Source organism: Microcaecilia unicolor, chromosome 5, assembly GCF_901765095.1.
Source record: "Microcaecilia unicolor chromosome 5, aMicUni1.1, whole genome shotgun sequence".
Lineage (NCBI taxonomy): Eukaryota > Metazoa > Chordata > Amphibia > Gymnophiona > Siphonopidae > Microcaecilia > Microcaecilia unicolor.
The window spans coordinates 266,614,688-266,631,382 of NC_044035.1; the positions used below are offsets into that span (position 1 = coordinate 266,614,688).

The 16,695-nt window shown below is 51.7% G+C and overlaps 1 protein-coding gene and 1 long non-coding RNA gene across 5 annotated transcripts in view; one reads left to right on the forward strand and one right to left on the reverse strand.

Moving 5' to 3' along the window:
* ALCAM (activated leukocyte cell adhesion molecule) overlaps positions 1–16,695 on the forward strand; it is a 289,118-nt gene that overhangs the window by 226,236 nt on the left and 46,187 nt on the right. For all 4 annotated transcript variants that reach the window (XM_030204168.1, XM_030204165.1, XM_030204166.1 and 1 more), the window contains exon 14: positions 7,150–7,267. In XM_030204168.1, the coding sequence (XP_030060028.1) occupies positions 7,150–7,267 (118 nt within the window). The remainder of the gene's footprint in view (positions 1–7,149; positions 7,268–16,695) is intronic.
* LOC115470706 lies at positions 2,080–15,582 on the reverse strand. Its single transcript, XR_003942229.1, has 3 exons — positions 15,558–15,582; positions 11,140–11,143; positions 2,080–2,150 (listed from the first exon to the last, which is right to left on the reverse strand). It is a non-coding gene; the product is annotated as an uncharacterized LOC115470706 (long non-coding RNA).

The following is a 16,695-nucleotide window of genomic DNA, read 5'->3' on the forward strand; positions in this document are numbered from 1 at the left end:
CGTTCCTCGGCATCGAGGCAGGCTCAGTTTCGGACTGCTTTGAGAGATGTCTTGTCCGATACTGAAGATGAGCGTTTGTGGGAGGAAGAGGAGGATCCCAGGTACTTTTCATCTGATGAGTCCTTTGGGATTCCTTCTGAACTTTCCCCTCCACCAGAAAGGAGACTGTCTCCGCGAGAGTCTACCCTTTACTTCCTTTGTCCGGGAAATGGCTGCGGCTATTCCCTTCCCTATGGAGGTTGAGGATGAGCCCAGGGCTGCGATGCTCGAGGTCCTAGATTATCCTTCTCCACCTAGAGAGGCTGCAACAGCTCCTTTGCATAATGTACTGACGGAAATCCTTATGCGAAATTGGTCTTTCCCTCTGTCTAATCCCGTGATTTCAAAAAGAACTGAATCCCAATATCGGATCCACGGTGAGCCTGGATTGATGAAGTCTTAGCTACCTCACAATTCCATGCTGGTGGACTCTGCTCTCAAAAGAGCCAAGAGTACTAGGGACTATGCCTCGATGCCCCCAGGCAGAGAATCTAGAACCTTGGACTCTTTTGGGAGGAAGGCGTATCAGGCCGCTATGCTCGCTGCCAAAATCCAGACATATCAGCTCTTCATAAGCATCCACTTGTGAAACTCGGTGAGGCAACTGTCTAGCTTGGTTGATGCACTCCCTCCGGAGCAGGCTGAGCCTTTTCCTCAGCTGGTCAGGCAGCAAAAGGCGTGTCGAAAATTCCTAGCCAGGGGTACGTTCGACACTTATGATGTAACATCCAGGATCGCTGCCCAAAGTATAGTGATGCGCAGACTCTCATGGCTGCGTGTCTCTGACCTGGATCATTTGGTCCAGCTGCGGAAGGTGGATGTTCCTTGCCGGGGGGATAACCTTTTTGGTGAGAAAGTAGAGGATCTGGTTGACCAGCTCAAGAAGCACAGTGATGCTATGGATTCTCTCTCCCGCCAGGCGTCTTCTGCTACTAGCTCCTCATCTAGGAGATAGTTTGGAGGGAAGAGGACTGCTCCCTATTCCTATGCTAGGTGTAGGTACACTCCTGCTTCTCAGCAGCCTGTCCAGGCTCAGTCCCAGTGCGCTCGTTCTCATCAACAGCGTGTGCCTAAGGCCTCTGCGGCTCCCCAGCAAAAGCAAGGGATGGACTTTTGACTGGCTCCAGTTCAGCATAGCCTCGGCTTGGAACACAGCACTTTCAGTATCGTGTACTGCCTTTTGGCCTGGCGTCTGCGCCCAGAGTGTTTACCAAATACCTAGCTGTAGTCGCATGGGAGTGCATTTGTTTCCTTATCTTGACGATTGGCTGGTGAAGAGTACCTTGAAGGAGGGTGCTCTGGAGTCCATGCGAATGACTGTTCGGGTGCTAGAGCTACTAGGGTTCGTCATAAATTATCCCAAGTCTCATGTCACCCCAGTCCAAAAATTGGAATTCATTGGAGCCCTGTTGAACAGCTCAAGCTTATCTTCCCGAGACAAGGGCAGACAATCTTCTATCCATGGCTTGAGCATTTTACCAGGTCATGGCTCGGCAGATGTTGAGACTTCTGGGGCACATGGCCTCCACAATTCATGTCACACCCATGGCACGTCTACATATGAGATCAGCTCAATGGACCCTAGCTTCCCAGTGGTTTCAAGCTGCGGGGGGTCTAGAGGATGTCATCCAACTGTCCACCAGGTTTTGTAATTCTCTCCACTGGTGGACGATTCAATCCAGTTTGACAATGGGACTACCATTCCAAGTTCCTCAGTCACGAAAGGTGCTGACGACGGTTGCATCTCTCCTGGGGTGGGGAGCTCATGTAGATGGGCTCCACACTCAAGGAGCCTGGTCCTTTCAGGAATGAGGACTGCAGATCAACCTCCTGAAATTAAGAGTGATCTGGAACACTCTAAAGGCTTTCAGAGATCGGCTGCCCAACCAAATCATTTTAATTCAGACAATCAGGTTGCCATGTATTACACCAACAAGCATGGGGGTACGGGATCTCGCCCTCTGTGTCAGGAAGACGTCCTGATGTGGCTTTGGGCTTGCCATCAAGGCATGTTCCTCCAAGCCACTTTTCTGGCAGGCATAAACAACAGTCTGGCCGACAGGTTGAGCAGGATAATGCAACCTCACGAGTGGTCTCTGAACAAGGGCGTACTCCGCAAGATCTTCCGCATGGGGCACCCCCATGGTGGATCTTTTTGCCACTCAGATCAATCACAGAGTACCTCAGTTCTGCTCCAGGCATCAGGCCCACGACAGACTAGCGTCAGGTGCCTTTCTCCTACATTGGGGGACAGGCCTTTTGTATACCTCTAGTAGAGAAGACTTTGCTGAAACTCAAGACTGCGGAACCATGATCTTGATTGCACCCTTCTGGCCGCGTCAGATTTGGTTCCCTCTTCTTCTGGAGTTGTCTTCCAAAGAACCATGGAGATTGGATTGTTTTCCAACCCTCATCTCTCAAACCGAGGGGTCGCTTCTACATCCCAACCTCCAGTCTCTGGCTCTCAGGGCCTGGATGTTGAGAGCTTAGAATTCGCCTCCTTGGGTCTTTCAGAGGGTGTCTCCTGAGTCTTGCTTGCTTCCAGGAAAGATTCCACGAAGAGGTGTTACTCTTTCAAATGGAGGAGGTTTGCCGTCTGGTGTGACAGCAAGGCCCTAGATTCTCTTTCTTGTCCTACATAGACCTTGCTTGAATACCTTCTACACTTGTCAGAGTCTGGTTTGAAGACCAACTCTGTAAGAATTCACCTTAGTGCGATTAGTGTTTATCGTCGCTGTGTAGAGGATAAGCCTATCTCTGGACAGCCTTTAGGTGTTCGCTGCATGAGAGGTTTGCTTATGTCAAAGCCCTCTGTCAAACCTCCACCAATGACATGGGATCTTAACGTCGTACTCGCACAGCTGATGAAAGCTCCTTTTGAGCCACTGAGTTCCTGCCATCTGAAGTACTTGACCTGGAAGATCGTTTTCTTGGTGGCTGTTACTTCAGCTCATAGAGTCAGTGAGCTTCAGGCCTTGGTAGTGCATGCACCTTATATCAAGTTCCATCACAACAGAGTAGTCCTCCGCACACACCCTAAGTTCCTGCCAAAGGTGGTGTCGGAGTTCCATCTGAACCAGTCAGTTGTCTTGCCAACATTCTTTCCCCGTCCTCATACCTGCCCTGGCGAAAGCAGTTTGCACACCTTGGATTGCAAGAGAGCATTGGCCTTTTACGTGGAATGGACAAAGCCCTTTAGACAGTCTGACCAGTTGTTTGTTTCTTTTGATCTCAACAGAAGGGGTGTCGCCATTGGAAAACGCACCATCTCCAGTTGGCTAGCAGATTGCATATCTTTCACTTACGCCCAAGCTGGGCTGACTCTGGAGGGCCATGTCACGGCTCACAATGTTAGAGCCATGGCTGCATCAGTGGCTCACTTAAAGTCAGCCTCCATTGAGGAGATTTGCAAGGCTGCAACGTGGTCATCAGTCAACACATTCACATCTGACTACTGCCTCCAGCAGGATACCTGAAACAACGTGGAGTGGCATTTTAGAAGGGACATGCAAATCGAAATCCAGATGATTAGGTCAGGATATCTAAATATCCACTAGTATATTAGAACTAGATTTGCCAACATGGTGGAACCTGTTCCAAAATACATGTAGAATTACATGTTTATGCATTAGTACCTGTGACGGAAGCATCCATTTTAGAACAAATTTCTAAAACACCAACAGGTAAAAACAGGCACACAAACATTTATGTGCTAGATATATGCAAATGAAGTTCATGCATATTCATTGTGGATATCCTGAAAACCTGACTGGCAAGAGCTACTCCAGGACCAGACTTAGAAAACACTGTGCTAGAGCATAAACCTTCTTAGCAATTTCAGAAACATAAATAACAAATATTGTTTTCTAAGTTTTAGCAAGGAGTTCTTTTGACCTGTGATTACATTAATTGCTAAAAGTTAAATACCGTGGTCTGCCATTGGCAATCCTTTGCAATGTCTGAGGTCTTTTTCTCCTGCGTTAGTCACATGTTTGTGTTGTGGAGGGGCATAATTGAATGGGGATGACCATCTCTAAGGGCGACCATCTCTGAGGACGTCCCTGTGAAGGGGCGGGGCATCCCGTATTATCGAAACAAGATGGGAGCGTTTTTCAAAGGACTAGCGCTACCTAAGCCCTGAAGCGGTTTTTTCGAAACGCTGGCCATCGTTGGCTTGGAGCGTCTGAAGAATTGTATTTGAAGTCCTCTAGTGTAAAAGATAAGTGCTCATTTTTCATCAAGTTCTAATATATTGTGAAGCAACAATTTTATGGAACTATAAATTTTGTCACGACAGCTATTTTCATAAATTATTCATATTTGTTAGTGATCAATGAATAATATGACATTTTGGAGGTTTTTTTAGAGCCAATGATGAACAGAGGATCAGATTAAGATCCGTTTTAGCTCCAATAGATGGTTACATTGTCTAGGAGCTCTGTGAGGCTCTTTTTTCCTCCATACTATATTTGAAGAATATACTGATTTTTGTATCATTTTTCAATTTTGTTTAGTGGAAAAAGTAGTATAGTGTTATTTATTTTGAGTGAATTTTTCCATACCTTATTGGTTGATTTGTAAGGATCCGGAAGGCCATAGGACGTTAAGCTGGTGTTGCGTTCTCGAGGGCCTTGGCATCCTGTCAGGTCCTCGAGGCAGGACTGGAGTTCGTGAGCCCTTGGGCCACTGCCGAGGAGCGGCAGCGGCAGGCAAGACCACCTTGGAACTGGATACCTCGAAGAGCAGCACTGGAACTCTGGACTGGAGTAGTACAAGGCAGGCAACTAGAACAGACGAAACAGGAACAGCTTCACCTGCACTTAGCCACCGTTCCTCCGGAGTTGAGCTCTGAAGTGCAGGTGGCCGGCAGGACTTGCAGGATAAGGCAGGAACTGAAGATCCAGAGGACCCACCCTGGGTCTGGGATACACGAAGGAGACCAGACTAGGAACTAAACACAGACAGTGTGCTGCTGCACAGCCACTAGCAAGACCCAGAAGACAGACCATGGAACCCAAGGCGTACAGAAGCCTAGCAGGAGCAAGGACTAGGGCAGCATACACACTAGGCAGAACGGGGATCCAGGAATACCCACAGGGTAAACCCTCTAGCTAGGTGGAGACAGGATACAGGAATAACCACCCAGGAAATACACACTAGCTAGACAGATACAGGATTCAGGATATACACTCAGGATATACAAGCGGGGTAGGCACACAGGCTAGGCAAGGCAGGACTTAGGGTAAAGAGAGCAAACCAGGAAGAACAGGCCAAGGGTCTTGGGCTGGCAGCAGAGCAAACAGAGTAACCAGGAATAACAGGCCAAGGGTCTTTGGGGCAGATAGGAGAACAGACAGAGTAAACCAGGACAAAGGCTTCACCCCAACTCAGGGTAAGCCAGGGACAGAGGCTTCACCCCAACCCAGGGTAAGCCAGGAACAGAGGCTTCACCCCAACACAGGGTAAGCCTGGAGCAGAGGCTTCACCCCAAACACAGGGTAAGCCAGGAACAGAGGCTTCACCCCAAACTCAGGGTAAGCCAGGAAGGACCGCAGTCCACAGACAGACAGTGGTAGGGAAGACCCCCCACGGAAGGACAACAGAGACACAGACACAGAAAGAAGCTGGGCTGGAACCCAGAGAGAGGCTAGGCAGTAGTGCAGCAGACACTTACTAACCTGACCTTGCCTAAGAGCATAACACTTATGCAAAAGGCTCTGACTGCAAGCACAGCACTTCCTTATGAAGGCTCTCACTGATGAGTCACCAGCAGCAGGCCAGAAGCAGGAAGTACACTGACCTCAAAGAGAGGCTTGACACACATAGGACGTGAGCCCACAGGAAAGACAAGCAGGAGCCATCTTGGAAGCTGGCACAGAGCCGGTGGCAGCCATCTTAGATGCTGGCTCCCTAGAGAGGCATAGCCCACACAGGTGAGGTCTAGTGAAGCAATCAGCACACCCAGACAGAGACAAGACTAACACAAAGACAGACAGAAGCCAGCAGAGCTGCTGACCCCCAGAAAGAAAGTAAGGCTGAGGGTGGTCACGGCCACAGACGTGACAGCTGGGCTTTAACTTGAGTATTTTTTAGCAGTTCAGGAGCAGGTCTTCACTCTCTCAAGGAATTATCTTTATGCAAAACTGCCCGGAACTCTGCAACAGGCAGTTAATCCAAACTCCATAAGTCTCTATGTACAGTCAGTATTTGGTTTAAGAAGTTTTCTGTCCATCCAAGACTATTGATTACAGTCTTATCCACTATACAGCTCCTCCAGTTCAACACCCATCCCCTTTGAGCTATTTAATCCAAGGCTGTGCTGATAGCATTGGTTGTCACCAGCAAACTCCTCCAGGATCAGACCTCCTTGTCTGCCCTCTCCTCCAGAGCTGCATCTCATAGGGCTGTACCCTCTGGCCTTGAACAGGCTCTTCCCTGTTGCTGCTCGTGTACAGGGTTTCCCTTGCCCATCCAGAGCACTCCCCTCAAACAGTTACTTCATTTGGCTAACAATAACTCCCCCTTTATCCAGTCTTAGGTTATCTGGATACCCCTCTCCTGCTGGGGTCCTGGTGGGGGTGAAGGCAACCAAAGACCATGTGATCAAACTAACAAGAACTTTTATTACCTCTACTGTCAATCATAAACTAGAAACTCTACAACTTATTTCCAAGAATCTTTAACTCTTACTATCACAGATGACTTCCCACAACTCTAGACCCCTCCCCTCAGAGACTCTGGGGAATTCTATCAGATGACTCTAATAATCCCCATTATAATGAGGGAGTACATAAGTTTTTACTAAATAAATATAAATGCCAATTTATACATGTCTAAAATCCGAATAATGCTTCTAAAATAGGTCCCCAATGTGTTAGGAAAAGAATGTAGCCTTTTAATAGTAATTTTCTGGGTTTGCTAGAAATTGAGAGAGGGATTCAAAGTGGTAAAAATCTGCATAAGTCAATCATACTAACCCTGATATTTTATGAACCCTTGTTTAGGAGCTTGATGTGGTCAAATGTAAAAACAGACAATATATGTTTAGCAGTGATTTTAGTGTTACACACATTTTGTTTCTAATTACAAAATATTTTTGTTTTATTTTAGATGAAAACAAAGAAAAAGTTAATGATCAAGCCAAGCTGATAGTAGGGATTGTGGTTGGCCTTCTGTTGGCAGCTCTTGTTGCTGGCATTGCCTACTGGCTATACATGAAGAAATCAAAGTAAGTCTTTTAAAAAAAAAGTGTCTCTCTCTTGCTACAAAAATATACCATTTCAACATATTTGACAAAAGTGTGTTATATTGACATTCATAATTATTGGTGTACAAATGTTTCAGTACCCCTTGTCAAATTGTGCATTTCAGTGAATCCCTAAGTGAACAGTAGCTGAGATAAGATTTAATATGCACAATTAAATATACATCTTTCTGCAAATTTTATTGTATAGTTACTTTCTCCGATGACAAGCAGGCTGCTTGTTCTCACTGATGGGTGACATCCACAGCAGCCCCAGAAACGGAAATCTCCCTAGCAACAAAAAGCTTGCTAGAGCCTTCAAGCGCGCAGGAGTGGCCATCTTCCTGCCCGTCGTGCGAGAGCCCCGATCAGTTCTTTCTTTTTACGCGGTAGAGGGTGGCTGCTTGTCGGTCTCCCGTCACAGCCCTGTGAAAGAGCCTTTGGTTTTTCCCTTTTTTCGTGAGTTTTTCTCTCCCTTTTTGTTTACCTTATTAGTATATCCAGTTTTTTAAAAAAAGGAACCTTTATTTCCTAGTTTTGGTCCCTTAAGTTTTCTTTCGTTTTCGCTGCGCCTCTCTTAGGCCCCGCGTAAGCGCTTCTTATTTTTGTGCCTTTTTTTCTTGGCACAATCGCGAATTTTGACTTCGCCGCCGCTATTTTTCCGTCCATGTCATCTAGGACTCCCAGCAAGTGTACTCGATGCAACTGGACGATCTCAGCTACCGACCCCCACGCGTGGTGTCTTCAGTGCCTTGGGTCCGACCATCGCCCAGACACATGTAAGTTGTGACTTAGCTTGAAAAAGCGGATACAGGCGTCGAGACAAGCTCTTCGGGACCGACTTTTCGGAGCTTCGTCCAGTTCCTCGGCATCGATAGCGGTACCAAGGTCGGCGTCGTCGATATCGGCACCGGGGATGGCATCGACATCAGGAGTGCAGGTAATGGCTGTCCGGGGACTATCACACGCTGGGAGTAGTGAGCCATCGAGTGGGTCTCCACCTGTCTCAAAGACTCCTGCTGGACAGGCCCATCGGGTCCGACCACTCTCGGACCCGACCCCGAGGAGGCGTGTGGATTCCACGTCCTCCTCGTCAGTACCGAGGAGTATCGATGACGTGCATCGAGCAAAGGCTGAGAAGCATCGTCATCTGTTTCCTTCAAGACATGGTACCGGGAGCTCTGGGGCATCGCAGGATTCCGCACCCGTGAAGCGTCGACGCCGGGAGGACCGCTCACCCTTCATACAAGAGGTGTTGTTGTCTCGGTCTTCTGACAGCCCGGTACCGCCTCCTGCACCGACCCCACAGCCTTTCTCGACAGCGACTCTGGACAAGCACATCCGAGCCATTCTTCCGGGTCTTCTGGAAGGGCTGCTGTGTCAGCCTGCTCCGGTACTGGGGGTGCTTGCGCCCTCCGTGCTTGTTGATGGAAGCGGCAGCTGGCTCTTTGCCTGTGGTGAGGTCTCTGACGCCGGTGCTGCCTGGGGCCTCGGCTGCCACCCAGGTCGACTCCCCGTGACATCGCTGGAGGGAGCTTCATCGCCGCCGGCACGGGAGTCTACTTCTCGACATCGCCATCGAGGACGTGGCTCCTCGGCATCGAGATGGGCCCAGTTTCGGACTGCAGTCAGGGAACTCTTGTCTGACACCGAGGAGGATGCCTCGTGGGGTGAGGAGGAGGATCCCAGATATTTCTCTTCTGAGGAGTCTTGTGGTCTTCCCTCTGATACTACGCCTTCACCAGAAAGAAAGCTTTCTCCCCAGGAGAGTCTTTCTTTCTCTTCATTTGTCCGGGAAATGTCTGTGGCTATTCCCTTCCCTGTGGTATCTGAGGATGAGCCCAGGACTGAGATGCTCGAGGTCCTTGACTATCCTTTGCCACCTAAGGAGTCATCCACTGTCCCTTTGCATAATGTCCTTAAGGAGACATTGCTCAGGAACTGGATGAAACCGTTAAGTAATCCCACCATCCCTAAAAAAGCTGAGTCCCAATATCGGATTCATGGAGAACTTGAGTTGATGAAGTTGCAGTTACCTCACGACTCTATGGTTGTGGATTCCACTCTCAAGAGAGCCAAGAGTTCTAGAGATTTCGCCTCAGTGCCCCCGGGGAGGGAATCTAGAACTCTGGACTCTTTTTGGGAGAAAGGCCTACTAGTCCTCTATGCTCGTGGCCAAAATTCAGTCTTACCAGCTCTACACTAGCATTCACTTGAGGAACACGGTGAAGCAACTGGCGGACCTGGTCGATAAGCTCCCTCCGGAGCAGGCCAGGCCTTTTCAGGAGGTGGTCAGGCAGCAGAAGGCGTGTCGTAAATTCCTGTCCAAGGGTGCTTACAATTCTTTTGATGTTGTATCCAGAACCGCTGCCCAGGGTATTGTGATGCGCAGACTCTCATGGCTGCGTGCCTCTGACCTGGACAATCGAGTCCAGCAGCGGATTGCAGATGTCCCTTGCCGGGGGGATAACATTTTTGGCGAGAAGGTCGAGCAGGTGGTCGATCAGATCACGCAGCGGGAAACCGCTATGGACAATCTCTCTAGCTGGGCGCCTTCTGCATCTACCTCAACTGGTAGACGTTTTTTCCGGGGAAGGAGGAATGCTCCCTATGCATATAATAGGCGTAGGTACAATCCTCCTTCTCAACAGCCTTCTCAGGCTCAGCCCCAGCGCGCTCGTTCACGTCAACAGCGTGCGCCAAAGCAGGCCCCTGTGGTTCCCCAGCAAAAGCAAGGGACAGGATTTTGACTGGCTCCAGTTGAGCATAGCTGCCATAAAAGTGTCCATGCCGGACGATCTGCTGGTCGGAGGGAGGTTAAAATTTTTTCACCAAAGGTGGCCTCTCATAACCTCCGACCAGTGGGTTCTTCAATTAGTCCAACTAGGATACTCCCTCAATTTGATCTCCACACCACCAAATTGCCCACCGGGAGCTCAGTCCTTCAGCTTTCAGCACAGGCAGGTACTTGCCGAGGAACTCTCTGCCCTTCTCAGCACCAATGCGGTCGAGCCTGTTCCACCAGGGCAAGAAGGGCTGGGATTCTATTCCAGGTACTTCCTTGTGCAAAAGAAAACAAGGGGGGATGCGTCCCATCCTAGACCTAAGGGCCCTGAACAAATTTCTGGTCCGAGAGAAGTTCAGGATACTTTCCCTGGGCACCCTTCTTCCCATGATTCAGGAGAACGATTGGCTATTCTCTCTGGACTTAAAGGATGATTATACTCACATCCGGATACTTCCAGCTCACAGGCAGTATCTTCGATTCCGTCTGGGAGTGCAGCACTTCCAGTATTGTGTGCTGCCCTTTGGTCTGGTGTCTGCTCCCAGGGCCTTTACAAAATGCCTGGCAGTAGTCGCAGCGTCGCTACACAGACTGGGAGTGCATGTCTTCCCTTATCTCGATGATTGGCTGGTGAAGAACACCTCAGAGGCGGGGGCTCTACAGTCCATGCAGATGACTATTCAACTCTTGGAGTTCCTCGGGTTTGTTATAAATTACCCAAAGTCCCATCTTCTTCCAGTTCAAAAACTAGAATTCATAGGAGCTCTGCTGGACTCACAGACGACTCATGCCTATCTTCCTGAGACGAGAGAAAACAATCTTCTGTATCTAGTTTCTATGGTCAGAGCGTCTCAGCAGATCACAGCTCGGCAGATGTTGAGACTTCTAGGCCACATGGCCTCCACAGTTCATGTGATACCCATGGCCCACCTTCACATGAGATCAGCTCAATGGACCCTAGCTTCCCAGTGGTTTCAAGCTGCGGGGGATCTAGAGGATGCAATCCAGCTTTCCACCGATTTTCACAATTCCCTTCAATGGTGGACAGTTCGATCCAATTTGACCTTGGGACGTCCCTTTCAAATTCCTCAGCCTCAAAAAGTGCTGACAACGGATGCATCCCTCCTAGGGTGGGGAGCCCATGTCGATGGGCTCCACACTCAAGGACTTTGGTCCCTACAGGAAACAGGTCTTCAGATCAATCTTCTGGAGTTGCGAGCGGTCCGGGATGCTCTAAAGACTTTCAGAGATCGGCTGTCTAATCATATCATCCAAATTCAGACAGACAATCAGGTTGCCATGTATTACATCAATAAGCAGGGGAGCACCGGATCTCGCCCCCTGTGTCGGGAAGCCGTCCAGATGTGGCTTTGGGCTCGCCGATATGGCATGTTTCTCCAAGCCACGTATCTGGCAGGCGTAAACAACATTCTCCAAGGACAAGCAGGCTGTTTGTTCTCACGACTGGGTTGACGTCCACGGCAGCCCCCACCAACCGGAACAAAAACTTTGCGGGTAGTCCCGCACGCAGGGCACATCCACCGCGCATGCGCGGCCGTCTTCCCGCCCGTGCGCGACAGTTCCCGCTCACTTTTTTCGATTCCGTGCTGGAGAGAGACGTGTTAGCATCTCTCTCTCAGCCCCGGAAACCGGATCGCGGCCTAGCCGTGAGTTTTTTCTCTTTACGAACGCGTTCGCATCCTTCTTTAGCCACGGGGGCGCCTCGTTGCGGCCTTGTGGACGCGCGGTCGTTTCTTTTTCGGGTGTGCTTTTCACCGCCACCATCGACGACTTTGACTTCGCCGACACGATTTTTCCGTCGATGTCCTCGAAGGTCCTGAGCGGATTCAAGAAGTGTGGTCGGTGCGGCCTGCAGATCTCGCAAACCGATACCCACGCTTGGTGCCTCCAGTGCCTTGGGCCAGAGCATAATACCAAGACGTGCACCTTGTGTCTCGGCTTACGGAAGCGGACACAGGTGGCGAGGCAAGTTCTTCGGGACCGTCTTTTTGTAACTTGCGCCCGCCCCTCAACGACGACTTCGACGGCATCTGTGTCGACAGCCGCATCTTCGGTACCGGTACCGATGTCAACGAAATCGGCACCGACCCCAGGAGTACAGGTACCGTTGGCCCGCCAGCCTGACGGCGGGGGTGAGCGGCCGCGCAGGCAATCGGCCCCAGCCACTCCCTCTACCCAGGGCCATCGGGACCGAACCCTGTCAGACCCGATCCCTCGAGGCCAGGGGGGGTTCTACCTCCTCTTCATCTCTACCGCCGAGCACTGATGACGGGCACCGAAAGAAGACCAAGAAGCACCGTCATCGGTCGCCCACGGCGCACGGGACTACCAGCTCCGGCGCCTCGAGAGATGATTCGACGCCGAGGAAGCAGCAGTGCCGAGAGGAGCGTTCCCCCTCGGTTGAAGAGGTGTCGCTGCGTCAGTCCATGGGTGCTTCGGTACCGTCTCCTGGACCCGAGCAGCTTCCGACTCCAACACCCACACCGGCCCCCCTGCCTTTCCCGACAGTGGGCCTTGACGAGTGCCTCCGAGCCATCCTTCCGGGGATTCTGGAAGGGCTGATGTGCCAGGCTCTGCCGGCGCCGGGAGTGCTTGCACCCCGGCGCCGTTGATGGAAGCGCCGGTGTGCTCTAGCCCGATGCCGCGGCCCCCGACGCCGACACCGCTTGCGGCACCGGTGTTGACCGCCACGCAGGTGGAGTCAACGTCGATGGAGGGAGCTTCATCCCCGCCGGCGCGGGAGTCCACCGCTCGACGCCATCACCGGGGACTTGGTTCCTCGCAGTCGAAACGGGCCCGGTTAAGGTCTGAGCTGCAAGAGCTCATGTCCGACACCGAGGAAGAGGCCTCGTGGGGGGAGGAGGAGGACCCCGGATATTTCTCCTCAGAGGAGTCTGAGGGCCTTCCCTCCGACCCCACTCCTTCACCGGAGAGGAAGCTTTCGCCCCCCTGAGAGCCTCTCCTTTGCCTCCTTCGTCAGGGACATGTCTATTTGCATTCCCTTTCCCGTGGTCTCTGTGGATGAGCCGAGGGCTGAGATGCTCGAGGTCCTCGACTATCCATCACCACCTAGAGAGTCTTCCACGGTGCCGTTGCACAATGTCCTCAAAGAGACACTGCTTCGGAACTGGCTGAAGCCATTATCTAACCCCACCATCCCCAAGAAAGCGGAGTCCCAATAGAGGATCCACTCTGACCCAGAGTTGATGCGGCCCCAATTGCCTCATGACTCGGCGGTCATGGACTCTGCTCTCAAGAGAGCACGGAGTTCGAGGGATACCGCCTCGGGGCCCCCGGGACGGGAGCCTCGCACTCTGGACTCGTTTGGGAGGAAGGCCTACCAATCTTCCATGCTCGTGACCCGCATCCAGTCATACCAGCTCTACACGAGCATTCACATGCGGAACAATGTGAAGCAACTGGCGGACCTGGTCGACAAGCTCCCTCCGGAGCAGTCCAGGCCCTTTCAGGAGGTGGTCAGGCAGCTGAAGGCGTGCAGAAAGTTCCTGTCCAGGGGTATCTATGACACCTGTAATGTGGCATCTCGAGCTGCGGCCCAAGGTATAGTGATGCGCAGACTCTCCTGGCTGCGTGCCTCTGACCTGGACAACCGCAGCCAGCAACGACTGGCGGATGTCCCTTGCCAGGGGATAACATCTTCGGCGAGAAGGTCGAGCAGTTGGTGGACCAACTACACCAGCGGGAAACCGCTCTCGACAAGCTCTCCCACCGGGCGCCTTCAGCATCCACCTCAGCAGGTGGACGTTTTTCCCGGGCCAGGCAGGCTGCGCCCTACGCCTACAACAAGCGTAGGTACACCCAGCCGGCCCGAAGGCCTCTTCAGGTATAGGGACAGTCCCAGCGCGCTCGTTCCCGTCAACAGCGTGCGCCTAAGCAGCCCCCGGCGCCTCCACAGCAAAAGCCGGGGACGGGCTTCTGACTGAATCCATGGGAGCATAGCCGCCATCAAAGTGTCCGTACCGGACGACCTGCCGGTCGGAGGGAGGTTGAAAGTTTTTCACCAAAGGTGGCCTCTGATAACCTCCGACCAGTGGGTTCTCCAAATAGTGCGGTGCGGATACACCCTGAATTTGGCCTCCACTCCACCAAATTGCTCACCGGGAGCCCAATCCTTCAGCTCCCATCACAAGCAGGTACTTGCAGAGGAACTCTCCGTCCTTCTCAGCACCAATGCGGTCGAGCCCGTACCACCCGGGCAGGAAGGGCAGGGATTCTATTCCTGGTACTTCCTTGTGGAAAAGAAAACAGGGGGGATGCGCCCCATCCTAGACCTGAGAGGCCTGAACAAATACCTGGTCAAAGAGAAGTTCAGGATGCTTTCCTTGGGCACCCTTCTCCCAATGATTCAGAAAGACGATTGGCTATGTTCCCTGGATTTAAAGGACGCTTACACTCACATCCCGATACTGCCAGCTCACAGACAGTATCTCAGATTCCGTCTGGGGACACGGCACTTTCAGTATTGTGTGCTGCCCTTTGGGCTCGCCTCTGCCCCACGGGTGTTCACGAAGTGCCTTGTGGTGGTCGCGGCGTATCTACGCAAGCTGGGAGTGCACGTGTTCCCGTATCTCGACGATTGGCTGGTCAAGAACACCTCGGAGGCAGGGGCTCTCCGGTCCATGCAGTGCACTATTCACCTCCTGGAGCCACTGGGGTTTGTAATAAATTATCCAAAGTCCCATCTCCAGCCAGTCCAATCTCTGGAATTTATAGGGGCTCTGCTGAATTCACAGACGACTCAGACCTTTCTTCCCGAAGCGAGGGCCCACAACCTCCTGTCCCTCGCTTCCCAGACCAGAGCGTCTCAGCAAGTCACAGCTCGGCAGATGTTGAGACTCCTGGGTCATATGGCCTCCATGGTTCATGTGACTCCCATGGCTCGCCTTCACATGAGACCTGCTCAATGGACCCTAGCTTCTCAGTGGTGTCAAGCTACCGGGAATCTAGAAGATGTCATCCGCCTGTCCCTCAGTTGCCGCAATTCGCTGCACTGGTGGACCATTCGGACCAATTTGACTCTGGGACGTCCATTCCAAATTCCGCAGCCCACGAAGGTGCTGACGAAGGATGCATCTCGCCTGGGGTGGGGAGCTCATGTACATGGGCTTCACACCCAGGGGCTGTGGTCCCTCCAGGAACAGGATCTTCAGATCAACCTCCTGGAGCTCCGAGCGGTCTGGAACGCACTGAAGGCCTTCAGAGATCGGCTGTCGTACCAAATCATCCAAATTTGGACAGACAATCAGGTTGCAATGTATTACATCAACAAGCACGGGGGCACCGGATCTCGCCCCCTGTGTCAGGAAGCCGTCGGGATGTGGCGTTGGGCCTGCCAGTTCGGCATGCTTCTCCAAGCCACATACCTGGCAGGCGTAAACAACAGGCTGGCCGACAGACTGAGCAGAGTCATGCAACCGCACGAGTGGTCATTCCATTCAAGAGTGGTACGCAAGATCTTCCGAGAGTGGGGCACTCCCTCGAAGGACCTTTTCGCCTCTCAGACCAACCACAAGCTGCCTCTGTTCTGTTCCAGACTACAGGCACACGGCAGACTAGCGTCGGATGCCTTTCTCCTCCATTGGGGGACCGGCCTCCTGTATGCTTATCCTCCCATACCTTTGGTGGGGAAGACCTTACTGAAGGCTCAAGCAAGACCACGGCACCATGATTCTGATAGCACCTTTTTGGCCCCGTCAGATCTGGTTCCCTCTACTTCTGGAGTTGTCTTCCGAAGAACCGTGGAGATTGGAGTGTTTTCCGACTCTCATTTCGCAGAACAACGGAGCGCTTCTGCACCCCAACCTTCAGTCTCTGGCTCTCACGGCCTGGATGTTGAGGGCGTAGATTTTGCTTCGTTGGGTTTGTCTGAGGGTGTCTCCCGCGTCTTGCTTGCCTCTAGAAAGGATTCCACTAAAAAGAGTTACTTTTTCAAGTGGAGGAGGTTTGTCGTTTGGTGTGAGAGCAAGGCCCTAAAACCTCGTTCTTGTCCTGCGCAGAACCTGCTTGAATACCTTCTGCACTTATCAGAGTCTGGCCTCAAGACCAACTCAGTAAGGCATCACCTTAGTGCGATTAGTGCTTACCATCATCGTGTAGAGGGTAAAGCCATCTCTGGAGAGCCTTTAGTCGTTCGATTCATGAGAGGCTTGCTTTTCTCAAAGCCCCCTGTCAAGCCTCCTGCAGTGTCATGGGATCTCAATGTCGTCCTCACCCAGCTGATGAAACCTCCTTTTGAGCCACTGAATCCCTGCCATCTGAAGTACTTGACCTGGAAGGTCATTTTCTTGGTGGCAGTTACTTCAGCTCGTAGAGTCAGTGAGCTTCAAGCCCTGGTTGCTCATGCTCCTTATACCAAATTTCATCATAACAGAGTAGTACTCCGCACTCACCCTAAGTTCCTGCCAAAGGTGGTGTCGGAGTTCCATCTTAACCAGTCAATTGTCTTGCCAACATTCTTTCCCAGACCACATAACCGCCCTGCTGAATGTCAGTTGCACACATTGGACTGCAAAGCGAGCGTTGGCCTTCTATCTGGAGCGGACACAGCCTCTCAGACAGTCCGCCTAATTGTTTATTTCTTTCGACC